The sequence below is a fragment of the Bolinopsis microptera genome, chromosome 1, assembly GCF_026151205.1.
Source record: "Bolinopsis microptera isolate Bmic1 chromosome 1, MBARI_Bmic_1.0, whole genome shotgun sequence".
Lineage (NCBI taxonomy): Eukaryota > Metazoa > Ctenophora > Tentaculata > Lobata > Bolinopsidae > Bolinopsis > Bolinopsis microptera.
Genome location: NC_087072.1, coordinates 16,334,293 through 16,348,429, shown reverse-complemented (window position 1 = coordinate 16,348,429; position 14,137 = coordinate 16,334,293). Strand labels below are relative to the sequence as shown.

At 38.0% G+C, this 14,137-nt stretch overlaps 2 protein-coding genes across 2 annotated transcripts; both read left to right on the top strand.

The window, feature by feature from the left end:
• Positions 1–4,349: 4,349 nt before the first annotated feature.
• LOC134819834 (proteasome activator complex subunit 3-like) lies at positions 4,350–8,765 on the top strand. Its single transcript, XM_063829987.1, has 11 exons — positions 4,350–4,418; positions 4,635–4,667; positions 4,812–4,874; positions 5,424–5,586; positions 5,784–5,818; positions 6,234–6,299; positions 7,134–7,202; positions 7,994–8,061; positions 8,163–8,217; positions 8,362–8,448; positions 8,580–8,765. The coding sequence occupies exons 1-11, from the start codon at positions 4,377–4,379 to the stop codon at positions 8,658–8,660; spliced, it is 762 nt and encodes a 253-aa protein (XP_063686057.1). The 5' UTR covers positions 4,350–4,376; the 3' UTR covers positions 8,661–8,765.
• A 240-nt stretch (positions 8,766–9,005) lies between these two features.
• On the top strand, positions 9,006–14,112 carry LOC134820599 (sodium/hydrogen exchanger 9B2-like). The gene is made up of 11 exons (XM_063831128.1): positions 9,006–9,139; positions 9,248–9,338; positions 10,077–10,179; positions 10,349–10,481; positions 10,725–10,834; positions 12,359–12,585; positions 12,757–12,959; positions 13,100–13,208; positions 13,319–13,455; positions 13,611–13,783; positions 13,940–14,112. Exons 1-11 carry the CDS (start codon positions 9,074–9,076, stop codon positions 14,049–14,051), a joined length of 1,464 nt encoding a protein of 487 aa, XP_063687198.1. The 5' UTR covers positions 9,006–9,073; the 3' UTR covers positions 14,052–14,112.
• Positions 14,113–14,137: the final 25 nt, after the last annotated feature.

Sequence of the window (14,137 nt, the reverse complement as noted above, 5' to 3'; positions counted from 1 at the left end):
GAAGAGAACGAGAAGGAGAAGAAGGATGGGTACTTAGAGAGAGTGTTGAATGTGAAGAGGGCCACCTTCAGTCTTCACCCTGGCTGTATTTCTCACATCTGGAGGCATGTCCAAAGAGTGTAAGCAGTTTGTAAACAGATTAGCAGACCTTATAGCCAGGAAAAAGAAAGACAGATATTGCGACGTGGTGAGGCATGTGAGGACAAAAATAAGATCCGCAATGTTAAGAACAATGTTGCTCTAAACAGAGCCCTTGCGCTTGCAGTAGCGCACGCCGCCGACCCGGCTTGTGAAACAAGCATGCCTGCAGTGGTGGAAAGCACATGGTTAGGTGAAAGGTTGTAGCGCGATGCACTACTGGGTCGCGCGCGCGCATCCAATAATGCTTCTCGCAACCACACCTCGTATGCAGATCGGCGAGATGCGAAGGATTGACATCGTGAATCAAGGTGAAAGGACAATGCTCATCACCTTATGAGGTTACAAAGGCAAGAAAATGGAGAAGAAATATGAGACCCCTTTATCAGAAGTCTTTTACAACCTCATCCCTGCTCCTATGATGGAGTACATGTGTATAATATATACTTGATTGATGATATTTCAGTAGCAGTGGACAATTTCCGTTACTTGTGTATTGTGCTCTCATGCCAATTGCATCACTTGATTTAATTTTCACTAGTCCAAAAAAGCAATTCCCCAGAGGACACCGGTTTCGCAATTTTTCATCCAGTTGCCTACCTAATGTAATAAAATTCATTCTAGTTTGTAGGTTTAAAACCTACCAAGACGCGCGCCGAGTTGGAACAAATATTTTAGTTTTATATTCTACGAGTATCACTCGTTAAATCCTAGTGAGCACCAGACACATAGCTCAGAAGGAGACAACAAAAAGGCTGCGGGAAATGTGCAATTGCAGGAAACCAAAACGTGCCCACTGAAACTTTCAGTAGACATATTGATAGACGATGTCAACCCTTCGATCCAGATCGTTGCTCTGCGAATTAACTAAGCAACGATATCGTCGATGCGAAGTAAAAATGATAATTTGCGTGTGTCCTCCAAGTTGCAAGTAGACATGTAATTTGCACCTTTTTCATTTGTGGTTGCGATAAACATTATTTGATACGCGGCGCGGCCTCATTAAGTACAACATTGCTGATTGTGTTGTACATTGTAGGTTTACAACCTACCAGGACGCGCGCCGCTAGTTGGACTCGTCGACGGTCCAATATATGGACATGGAACAAATATCACCCGTGAATGATCGTGCTACAACATACAAAATTAAACATATACTGTAAATTTAGAATTAAATATTATTTGATTCGATTTGTTTTTATTATAGCAACAATTAACAATTGGTTGCACATTCAAATTTTATTTAAATATTCAACATTTTTTTAGTTGCGAAAATGGTTAATTTATAAAATTAATAATAAACGGATTATTATTTATTGTTTATTCAATAATTAACAACTATTTTGTAAAATGTGCGGCTCAAGTTGTATTTGTCAATTGTCTTGTAGCGCGATGCACTACTGGGTCGCGCGCGCATCAAATAATGCTTCTCGGTAGATCGGCGAGATGCACCACTGTGCCTCACCGAGCTGCGAAGGATTGACATCGTGAATCAATCAATTGTCATACGTTGTATGATTTGACCCACTTGTATCACACAGGGGGAGCTGAAACCAGGTTTTCAATCAAACGCTGCCATGTGTAGTCAAACGTCGCCAAAAGTTGCTCTCGTCCAATGAAATCGCTGCATTTTGCAAGGCAAGCTCCGCAGTCCGCATATGAATATATGTAATTCAATTATGCATACTGACTTGCAAAATGTTGATTCACGATGTCAATCCTTCGCATCTCGCCGATCTGCATACGGTTGCGAGAAGCATTATTGGATGCGCGCGCGCGACCCAGTAGTGCATCGCGCTACAAGCAAAATGCAGCGATTTTATTGGACGAAAGCAACTGTTGGCGACGTTTGACTACAAATGGCAGCATTTGATCGAAATCCTGGTTTCAGCCCCCCTGTGATCACGTCGTGACCCCCACTTGTATCACATCGTGACCCCCACGGTCGTTTCACTGTAGAGTTTCTACGATACAGGAGAGCCGCGCACTCGTGCGCGGCTGGTCATACAATGTATGACTATGAGTGCGCGGCTTCCCCTGTATCGTAGAAACTCTACAGAGTCGAGATCAAGCTATATTATAGTGAAACGACAATGGGGGTCACTATGTGATACAAAGTTGTATGTGGTTTCATAATAATAAACAATTTTTAAATTGTAAAAACAAAAAATGAAGTTTCAACACCAAACACGCATGACACAGAAGTTTATAATTTTCATATAATCATCTAATCTTAAATAAAAATAATATTTATAATAGTTATTTTATTAAAACTTTTTTCACTAAATATACACAAAATAAAATATGTTCTTAAATTTTTAGTTTTAAGTGTCGCGCATGTTGAAAAACGTATTGAATCGAGCGCTACCATGACATTCGCTAACCAATTTTAATTATCGAGTAATAAAGCCGCTGATGGTACGTTAGGTCACTTAGACATGTTCCTGTTTTATTGCTCCGTCAGAAAAGGAGTCTTTCTTGTGGTGCCTTCAAAGTGAACGGAAAGGACTCCTCGTTCAATTTCAATCGAGCAAAGCTGACTAGCGGTGACAAATAAGTGAGATATGAGAGAGTTCCGTATTCTGTTAGGTGAAGGTTACATATCTTCGACCTCTTGGCAGCTCCAGGTACAGTAGTATTAACACGATGAGATTCCATTCATTTTCATCTATAACCTCTGCACTGTGCAATTTGTTCCACCTGATATCAAGACAATCTCGACCATGAACCAGGTCAAGGCAGTGCTTGATAGATTTCTTCGTACGTTTCCTACCCCTTGTTACACTGGGCCTAACAGAAATTCTCTGTTGGAGTGAGTTGGTAGCAAGAGTCAATAATTTGTAGTCGCATTTACTACCTATGGAACCGATAGCGGTGGAGATACTCGTTATCGTGGCCTAAGCAAGCTAGATCGAAGCTAACCCAAGATTGACAAGGCTAAGGTTTGATAACAACAGATTGTACAATTAAAATTTCGGCCTGACATATAAACTACTTTCGAATCGTACATTTAGCTTAATTAGGGTATTTAAAGCTTGTCACAGTCACTATAATCAATCATGATCTATAAGTTGCCTTTAACAAATAATTTAAGTTAAAATTAAAATTTAATAAATTAGACATAGCATTTAATTTTCTTGTTATTTATAACTGATCTGATATGAATTGAAATGTAAATCAAATTTAACTACATATTCTCGATTCTTAATTGTTTCATAAATTCAGGCATCTGATATGTTCATTTCAGGAAGTATGAATGAATAAAATAATGTAGTCTTTGTTGAGGTTTCAAAGATGAATGATGACGATAACCCTATGTTGATACTGGAAAATGTTGGAGAAGATAAAAAGTTGGAGTTCATCAAGAAATGTATTTATCGTATCAGTGATGCTTCCACAGTATCACTCACAGATCTTTGCAAATCATTTCCGGAAGTTGACCCAGCCTTAATTATGATATGTTTTGATGCAATCCTCAAGGACACAGAAAGTTATGTTACAAACAAAAGAGACAACATTGATGGAACTCTTCTGCAGATTTTAAAGGCTGAATCTGATAACATAATTGACAGTTTTAAAGATAATTTCCTAGCCAATCAGGAAGATCTGCTAAATTTTGACTGGAAAGCTAATTTAGTATTAGAAAGTAACTCTATCTCAAACCTCAGTGAACCTCTGGTGACTTTATCATTCAGTATAAAAAACCAGTCTGATGTTATTGTAGAGTGTAACGAGGAAGAGTTAGATTCTCTTATCCAGGAGTTAGAAAAAGCTAAATCAGAAGCTCAGTCCATTTTTTCATAACATCTTAGTGGATCTAAGTTTGTTCCCAATTCACTAATAAAATTCGATGGACTTGTGTATTTTAGTTTGATTTGAACATTTTATGTTTGTGTTTTTACCAGAATTAATCAATAGATGACTTCGTTTTTTGGGCAATTCTTACTGCTGTTAATATATTCATGCAGGGATTTTGTAAACTGATTGTTACACTTGATTTAAATTTTTACAGAAATAACTTTGTGCCTCTTACCCATCTCTTGATATTATTGTTTTACGTGTAAAATATTTTAAAGTTTGTATTCAGCATATCCACATTTATTTTGAGACTCTCTATGATATATTGTTTATTACTGGTAGTACCCAAAATATAACTGAGTACTAATAACAATGGAGCTGTAAGTTAAGAAAGGGTAACATTTACTAATTTCATCACACAAACTTAGTACAAGTATTCAATGAGCAGAACGACGCTAACAAGCCAAGAAAATACTGCTATCGTAAGTAGACTCAGCCATCAGTTATATTCCTGAACATTGTAACTTTTGGTTTTGGTTTTTTATTATTTTATAACTAATATGTATTCGGGGCATTGTGTACGGAAATAACCTATTATAATTTATACTGTATGTAAATTGTAAACAAAAAAAGATAGATTTGAACTGAAACGCGGCTTAGATTTTAACTACACTCCGTAAATAATCTTATCCTCTCAGGTTGATAAATACAAGAATGAATTCTGCCAGGAAGTGAGCTGTTTTATGTTTCTTATGTTCTTACAGAATATATCAACATTTTAAATTGGCTCAAGCCGTCCATCATTGTTCTGGTTTAGTTGAATTACTCAGTTCCATAATATTGAATTCCTTTATTTTAAATACTAATTTCTTCAGGTGGAGGAAATTCTCAAGGATGTTTTCCCCAAGAAAATAATAGAGCTTGACAAGCTTTATAAGGTAAATTTACTCTTACTGAATAACTGAACAAACAAAACTCTAGTATATTTCTAATTTCCAAACTTATGTATTTAATGATTGTATTTGTGTTCCTTTGATATCATGTACAGTAAAACCCCGATTTACTGCGGAGTTTGAAGAAAGCAAACATCCGCGGTAAATCGGGGTTCGCAATAATTCGGGGTTTTGTTTGTTTACATCATATGTGTTAAGCCTTATTTGGGGAAAGGGAGCTTGGAGATGGCCGCGGTAAATCGGGGTATATGCTAAATCGGGGTTTATGCTAAATCGGGGTGTATGCTAAATCGGGGCGCGGTAAATCGGGGTTTATACTAAATCGGGGGCGGTAAATTGGGGTTATGCTAAATCGGGGCGTGGTAAATCGGGGGTTTATGCTAAATCGGGGCGGGGTAAATTGGGGTTCATGCTAAATCGGGGGGCGGTAAATCGGGGTTCTACTGTACATCAAGTTTATAGTTAAAAACCTGTCTCCCTGGCCATGTACGAAGTTTGGTTTATAACCTTTGTAATCCTGTATCATGTCTTTAGAGTGATCAACTAAAGCTGAGTAGAGCTGAAGAAGTTAAGGAAGCGGCTAAAGCCTCGCTGAAGGATGTGATAGCTCAAAAAGAAGCAACTAGTATTCCACCAGCAGCCAAGAGGAAACGCAACGCATCGTCTTCCATTGAAAACGGAGATGACACTAAGAAGGGTAAGATAATTTGAGCTGACTTTATAGGAAAACTTTATTAGACTTCTAGCGTGGGACTCGATGTACTTAAATCATAGACCCCTTTCTAGTGCGGGCAGTGTGAGATTGTTATCTCATTGACATTAGGTGTACAATATTTAAAACCAATTATTTGTGGTTGCTATTTTTCATTAAATTCACAAATATTTATTTTTCAGAGATTCGATTTAGCACTAAAGTTAGCTGCAATCCAGTAAGTTTTGGCAAAATACCTCGTTAGGAATATATTTATTTCATGGTCGAATTTATTGCAATAAATAACATGAATAATAGAATACTCTATCGATGATAATTCCATTATTATTCCATTATATCGCTATATCCGAAGCTTTGGAGGGAAAAAATGAATTTTTTTATTTGTCTTGATTGATATGTACTAGTACCTTTTATTATACCGACAATAATCACAGGCAGCCGATCTGACATGGTTAACCACCCTCCTTGATGGTTAATCATATACGAGCGGAATATAAATACCTCATTTCATTCATTATTATATTGCATAATACCCGATTGATTTTATTCTATTCTATTCTATTCTATTCTATTCTATTCTATTCTATTCTATTCTATTCTATTCTATTCTATTGCTAATTAACAAATTTCAGGTTGTTACAGAGCTGATAGGATTTTTAAAGCCAGAGATAAGAGAACTTATAGAGTACTGTAACAAAGTGAGTGTATTAACTTTTTATTTTGTCATACGCATTAACATCATACATGTTCCGATACTTGGTGGTTTAAGTTACAAAGCCATATAGTTAATTTATTTAATTTGTTTGTCCATGCATCAAGCATTGATAATTGAGGGTTTCTTATATTAACTAGTAATATAACTTACACGGTCAGACAATGAAAATGGTCGACTGCTAACAGACTAATATCTTCTTAATTTAATCTTACAAGATCATAATTAAATAATCTCCTTAAATGTCGGGGGGATGTTAATATATATAGATAATGATGCTGTATTCAGTGTTTCAAATACACTGCTCTATTTTTAACATTTTGAAGAGGAACCTTTTAGAGCAGAAATAACATTGTTGAGCAAACATGATGAACCCAATCTTTCAATGCGCTGAAATAAGATCCTGATTATGAAACCAACATAATGTGTGACGTTCACTCCAAAAACAGTATTATATTCATTATTCAAATGACCCTAATCAGTGGTGTCGATTTCTTTGGTAATTACTTCTTTTTAAATTATTTTGTTTAAGTTTTCTGAGTTACATCAAGGGAAGGTTACCTGGCCTAGTTTATATTACCAAATGAAAGCTCTCCACATTATGAGTGATGCGTTTACTGCTGCATTAGAATGTCAAGTATTCAGGAATATTCTTACATTACTCTTATATAATCCGACTGTGTGCTAATTCTCAAAGGAACAGACAATGCATGTTGTTACTTGTTAACTTTGAATTTTACTTCCTACATTTAAGAAATTTAGTCTTTTTTATCGTTTAAAAAAAAAACTTCAATAATTTAACAAAATATCATTCAACCAGATAAAGATGTGGATACAACTACTCATACCAAAGATAGAAGATGGCAACAACTTTGGCGTTTCAATTCAGGTAACAGCTTTATAACCATATTTTTGGAGCCGTTCTTTGTCTTCAACTCTCTGACATGAGTTATGTACATAATATAATATGTAGATAGATAGCTTTATAAGCTCAATTCGTTGTTTTATTACATAATGTTCAGACAAATTTCCCGGCCTCCAAATCAGACCAATGAGGTTTTGAACATGACATCTATTTCGTGTTAATATTCTCTCGTATTACTTAAACAATAGTATCAAGTTACATAATTGACAAGCGGAACACAGTTGTGAGTTGTCGTGCCTCATTTAAAGGGTCTTTAACAACTGAACTTGAATCTGGCGCGCAATTAAATTGTGTGTATACTTTTTCAGCATTCGGCTCGCGCGTTTAGTTAGCGATAAACGCGCGCTAGTTATTACACAGTCTTAGCTTGTGCGTGGTCTGTGTTTATGTTAACACCCTGATGTCGTAACTCGGAAGGATAACTGCTTTAAAGTTCGTTATAATTCCGAAATTATCAAAGTACAATCAACCATCATACATCAAAATTGTCCTTAGCAGACTCTCGTTTGTTGGCCTTAGGAAAAATTTGACAAATGTCGTTGCGTCATCAAGTGACAAGTGACCTTATGGTATTTGTAAATGGTCAGGTCATTAGCCACATATTGGTCAATTCGATGGTATAATATTCGTAGAGACTTAAACTTTGAGCAATTTACAGTTTTTATATTTCTGCTTATTCGTAGTTTCATCTTCCCGCCTTTTTTAGTAAAGACTCAAATAAAGATTGACATTAGATTTTATCCTTTGTCTTTCAGGAAGAGACAATCTCTGAAGTATCAACATTTTGTGAATTTGCAAAGGGCTCCTTCGATGATATGTCTCGGTAAGAATTGATTTTTTAACAGGAATTCTTCTATGAATCTGTTCACTGCCCATATTTTACAGTCTCCCCAAATTCTCGGACATAACACGTGGAATTTTCAGGTACTTCGTCACGCGGGGGAAAGTTTCCTCTAAGATCGTCAAATACCCGCACTTGGTTAGTAAACAAAGTTTCTTAGTTTCCAGTTGTAAATCAGGTGACTTAGTGGTTTAACTAGCGGAATTAATTGTAATTATACTATGTTCTGTTACTGTTGGACCAAAGTAAGTTAATCATTATTGTGATATTGATTATTTGCAGGAAGATTACGTAAAGTACCTGACCGAGTTAGACGAGAAGCAGTTTCTGCATATCCGAGTGTTCACTAACGAGCTCAAGATGATCTATGTGAGTACCTCTCAGAATATCTAGCGTGTAACACTCTTCTTCAGTTTCGTGTTTTCTTCTGTTTTTAAATTTTGCAATAGTTTTATTTTCTAGTTTTCTTGTTTTTTTTTTCAACTTCTACGTACCCACAGTGTTGTATGTTTGATATCATCAACAAAAACCTGGAGAAGATCAAGCAGCCGAGGAGTCAAATGAGTTCGAACCTCTACTGAGCATTCAGTTAAAATCATCTTATGCAGAGAAACCCCCTCTTGATGTCACGGACTGTTGAACATCGTCACTATCATCGCAAATTCGGGAGAATTCTTTTAGATTTGGGTTTTTAATTGAACTGCTTTTATTGTATTAATAATTAATTCAGTTTTAAAAAGTTTAAAAAATAAAGAAGAGTTATTTACTGCATTATTTCACTATTTAAACTGCAAGGAGGAAATGACGACTTAAAAGTGTTATAATCTGAAGTATGATTTCAGCTATTTCCTGAAAAAGTCTAGAACTTGAAAAGTAGTAGATCGTATTTCTGAAGCTCAGAATGTACTAAAACTGTGTTCATTGATCGCGTCAGTGTTTTGTTTTGCTCTGCAGAGTTAACGAGCATCTAGATTTCAGTCTCTCACAGTGCACGATGTCTAGTTTCAAGTCAAGATTTCTTCAGTGGTCTAAGTCTGCTACTGGGAAAACTGTTTTAGAGGTGAAGTTACACATCTTGCTATTTGTACAACTTTCAAATCTCTGGCTACTTAAATTGTTCACTAAAAAATAAGTTATCTGCCATTTCCAATTTGGTTCACCACGTCAGGTTACTACAGTGGTGTTGCTCCTAGTGCTAGGGTGGACCTCCTGTTGGTCCGTACTCGGAGATGAGTGTCTCCCTGACTCCAACATCTTCGGTGAGCATCTTTTTTAAATTTCGTGGCCTGGTGCAGATTATAGCAGGTACTGCCCGTACATCAAATTCACATTGATTATTTGGCCATTAATTTAACCCGCCATAATTAAACGAAGAAAGGTATGTATAATGTACCTTCTATTCCGCAGTCTATGTATATTGTATAATTTATCTTCTAGTCCGTAGTCTGTATATTGTAAAATGTACCTTCTAGTCCGCAGTCTACATGTATATTGTATAATGTAGCTGACTTTTTGAATTCACTGCCCGGCCTCCATGTACTGGTGTTGACAGTTTCTAATACATTCAATGTACTCTCCTATTACGCAATACTCTCTGTATAATGAGTGTAGTACATAGGACAGGGCTTTCTTGGGAATTTAGTTCAGTGTTATCGAGAAATTCGGATTATGTAATCTTTGAACGATTTCATGATGATACATGACTTGCCTTCGCTATGGCACCATGTGGCCATTCAGCTGTAAATTAAACAAACCGGACCTAAATTCAACTAATATTAGAATGATAAGAAACTGCAACATATACCTAAAAAAGGCATCAATGAATTTAGCATGAAATGGTGAAAGTTGTGCAAAAATGCTACGCTTACAATCAATTTAATATTGAGTTCTAGAAGATGAAAACCAAAGGGGTGACCAATCCTACCAAATTGGGAGAAATATGTTAGTTATCTATACATTTTACATGAATTATGGGGATTATGATTTATGGCACTTAGGTATCCTGGTATCCTGCGTTTGCGGGAAACTCCTGGGAATGTTGCTTGGTCTCGTCAACATTCCACCTCTCATCGGGATGATCGCATCGGGAATTATTTTCAGGTTTTAAAATCTTCAAATTTTCCAAATGGAGCGTTTAAATTTTGGAATTTTACGAGAGATCCTGTAATATTAGAATCTCCTAATTCCTATCTCCTTCATTATCCATTTTATTTAGTCGTATTTAGTCCCTTACATTGTAATGTAATGAACAGTGAACACCTCTCCGCAGGAACGTGCCTAAGATAAATGTAGCAGGTGATATAGACGTGAAATGGTCCTCTGCTCTCCGAACCGGGGCTTTTGTTATTCTGCTTCTTAGAGCTGGGTTGGGACTTAGGTTGGACATTCTTCGTAAAAACAAGGTGTGTTTTTTAATTCGCATTATTCTTTGTATCCTATATTTATCAATAGCTCCAACCTACCTTTTTACTATACATGTACATAGTAAAAACTACATGTAGTTTAAGAAAAAATTCTTTATTTTGGGGGTCGAAGAAGGTTTGGACTTTGGTCATTGTCAAACGTTTGACGATAAAGTTAGCTGTTATTGATTTACCTAATTGATTATTCCACTTAATTAATCAATTAATATAACTAATACTCAGATGCTGGTAGCGTGTTTGTCAGTACTACCTTGTGTTGTGGAGGTCATTATAATTGCCTGTGTTTCCCGACCTCTTCTAGACCTTCCTTGGAACTGGGCTTTTCTCCTCGGGTAACACCGTCTTCTTCATCCTTTCTAAAACCTATAAATCTTACTACAACTAAGAGCTGGGGGGGGGGCCAAGTGGATATTTGTAGATATTTGGATAATGTCATCCACTTTCTTCGTGAATTATCCATTACAATAATCTACAAATATCTACATTTATCTACAAAAAATGTATATCTCAAATATGTGCCCAGAAATTCTACTGAGATTTTGGAGATAAATGTATAAATTTGTAGAATTTGTAGAATTTTCGTGAATTATCCATTGACAATAATCTACAAATATCTACATTTATCTACAAAAAATGTAATCTCAAATATGTGCCCAGAAATTCTACTGAATTTTTGGAGATAAATGTATAAATTTGTAGAATGTCATCCACTTTTTTCGTGGATTATCCACTCTACATTAATCTACAAATATCTACAAATATCCACTTGGCCCCCCCCCCCCCCCCCCCCCCCCTAAGAGCTCTATTATCACTGTCGATCAGTCCAATAACACACATTTACACAATATTCCAATAGAAAGGTAGCCCCCATCCCAGGTTTGTGATAGTAGCCCCCATCTCAGGTTTGTGATAGTAACCCCCATCCCAGGTTTGTGATAGTAACCCCCATCCCAGGTTTGTGATAGTAACCCCCATCTCAGGTTTGTGATAGTAACCCCCATCCCAGGTTTGTGATAGTAACCCCCATCCCAGGTTTGTGATAGTAACTCCCGTCCCAGGTTTGTTATAGTAACCCCCATCCCATGTTTGTGATAGTAACCCCGGCCCCCATCCCAGGTTTGTGATAGTAACCCCCATCCCAGGTTTGTGATAGTAACCCCCGTCCCAGGTTTGTGATAGTAACCCCCATCCCAGGTTTGTGATAGTTACCCCCATCCCAGGTTTGTGATAGTAACCCCCATCCCAGGTTTGTGATAGTAACCCCCATCCCAGGTTTGTGATAGTAACCCCCATCCCAGGTTTGTGATAGTAACCCCCATCCCAGGTTTGTGATAGTAACCCCCATCCCAGGTTTGTGATAGTAACCCCCATCCCAGGTTTGTGATAGTAACCCCCATCCCAGGTTTGTGATAGTAACCCCCATCCCAGGTTTTTGAAAGTAACCCCCATCCCAATTCCCAGGTTTGTGATAGTAACCCCCATCCCAGGTTTGTGATAGCTGGAGTATCCCCGGCAGTGGTGATCCCTAGTATGTTGTCCCTGATAGACCCCCATCCCAGGTTTGTGATAGTAACCCCCATCCCAGGTTTGTGATAGTAACCCCCATCCCAGGTTTGTGATAGTAACCCCCATCCCAGGTTTGTGATAGTAACCCCCATCCCAGGTTTGTGATAGTAACCCCCATCCCAGGTTTGTGATAGTAACCCCCATCCCAGGTTTGTGATAGTAACCCCGGCCCATCCCAGGTTTGTGATAGTAACCCCCGTCCCAGGTTTGTGATAGTAACCCCCATCCCAGGTTTTTGAAAGTAACCCCCATCCCAATTCCCAGGTTTGTGATAGTAACCCCCATCCCAGGTTTGTGATAGCTGGAGTATCCCCGGCAGTGGTGATCCCTAGTATGTTGTCCCTGATAGACAGGGGATACGGAAACAGAGCAGGAGTCCCTACCCTTCTCATGGCTGCTGCAACTGCTGATAACGCCTTTACCATCACCGGGTTCAGTGTAGCCCTCAAATTTGTCTTCCCGGAGAGTACTCATGCTGCTATGGTTATCATGGAGGGGCCTATTGAGGTCGTCTTGGGTTAGTTTGCGTTCTTCTCCTTCTATATTATTTTACACTTTTACATTACAGTACAGGATTTTTAGATGACGAGTTAGTATGACTTCTCTAGCATATGACCCACTTGTAATAACGATAATTAGCAATTTATACCACTTACCAAGACATAGTTTTAAGAGACCCTACATTTAGGTGGAGTATGTGGTGTGGTACTAGGGTACATCCTGTCCCACCTGCCTCCCCACTCCCCTCACCAGGCATCAGTGCAGACCCTCCTTCTCACCATGGTGGGGTTCAGCTGTGTGTTTGGGCTAAAGAGGGCTACCTTCGCTGGGGCAGGGGTCCTGGCTGCTCTTGTTATGTCTACTGTAGCTGCTCAAACCTGGCAGACTAAGGTAGGAGCCGCTGGTTTTTAAGTCTTTTACTTTCACTTTTATTTGTTAATAAAGTTATCCAATGGACTGATAAAGTTTAATTTGTAGCTCACTATCCTTGTCGGCAGTATTTATCACCTCTCACCTTGTCACCCCAACAGACTGAGATATCAGCGTCTCTACAGAAGTTATGGCTGGTAGGGGAGACTCTGCTCTTCACTCTGGTCGGAGCTCAGGTGGAACTTTCTTTACTCAACTATAAGATAGTCGGTGAGTTGGAGAATGAGGCCTGTTAACTCTGATCATTTGCTACTTTAGGATAGTGAATTAGCAATATGTTATTGTGTATTCTTTAAATCTGGAAGAGTTTAAATGACCAGGTTACGGTGTGGTTTGTTTAATAGTGGGAGTATTGCTACGATGTGGGGTGGCGTTCCTCTCTGTCCACTGCTCTTCCCTGCATCTTAGTGAGAAACTGTTTATGTGCACCTCTTGGACTCCCAAAGCTACTGTGCAGGTATATTATCCATGTATTTCTCTAAGTTTTCCTTGGTTAATAATCTATTATTGACTGTAATAATTTATAATTAGCTGTTATAACTGTTCTGAAACTCCCTTTTCAAGTTCTGAAACTCTCTTATGTTCCAGATAACCGACATGCTCCCTTTTCAGGCTGCTATTGGGTCAATAGCTCTTGACAGAGTACGAGAGACCCTCCCAGGAGACAAGACAGCAGAGTTGTACGGTGTAACAGTGTTGTGTGTAGCTGTGCTGGCTATTATCGTCACCTCCCCACCTGGTGCTGCTCTCATTTCTCTACTCGGACCTCGTCTACTAGACTTTAAGTACAGACTACACTTCTATTTATAGGAATTATCCCTAGAGCCGTTTTACTTAGCACAAAAAAATTCAGTCTGCTTCAAGATCCCCTTGATCGGTTTGGTATTTGGTAAAATTCTTTTTTTTTCGCACTCACTGAAACTAAAAGATACCTTTTACAGGTCAGAAGAAGTTGAACCTATCCGTGTGAAGGAGAGTGAGAAGGAAGAAGTATCCACTGGTTTAAACAGCGTACATAACTCTGACGATGCAGATGGTTATAGGAATGTTTAACTCAAGACTAGCAGATACACGAATGGATTGAGATTTACGGTTCATTATAGCACTCATATCCCTGAAATCAGTTTGACTAGACGCTT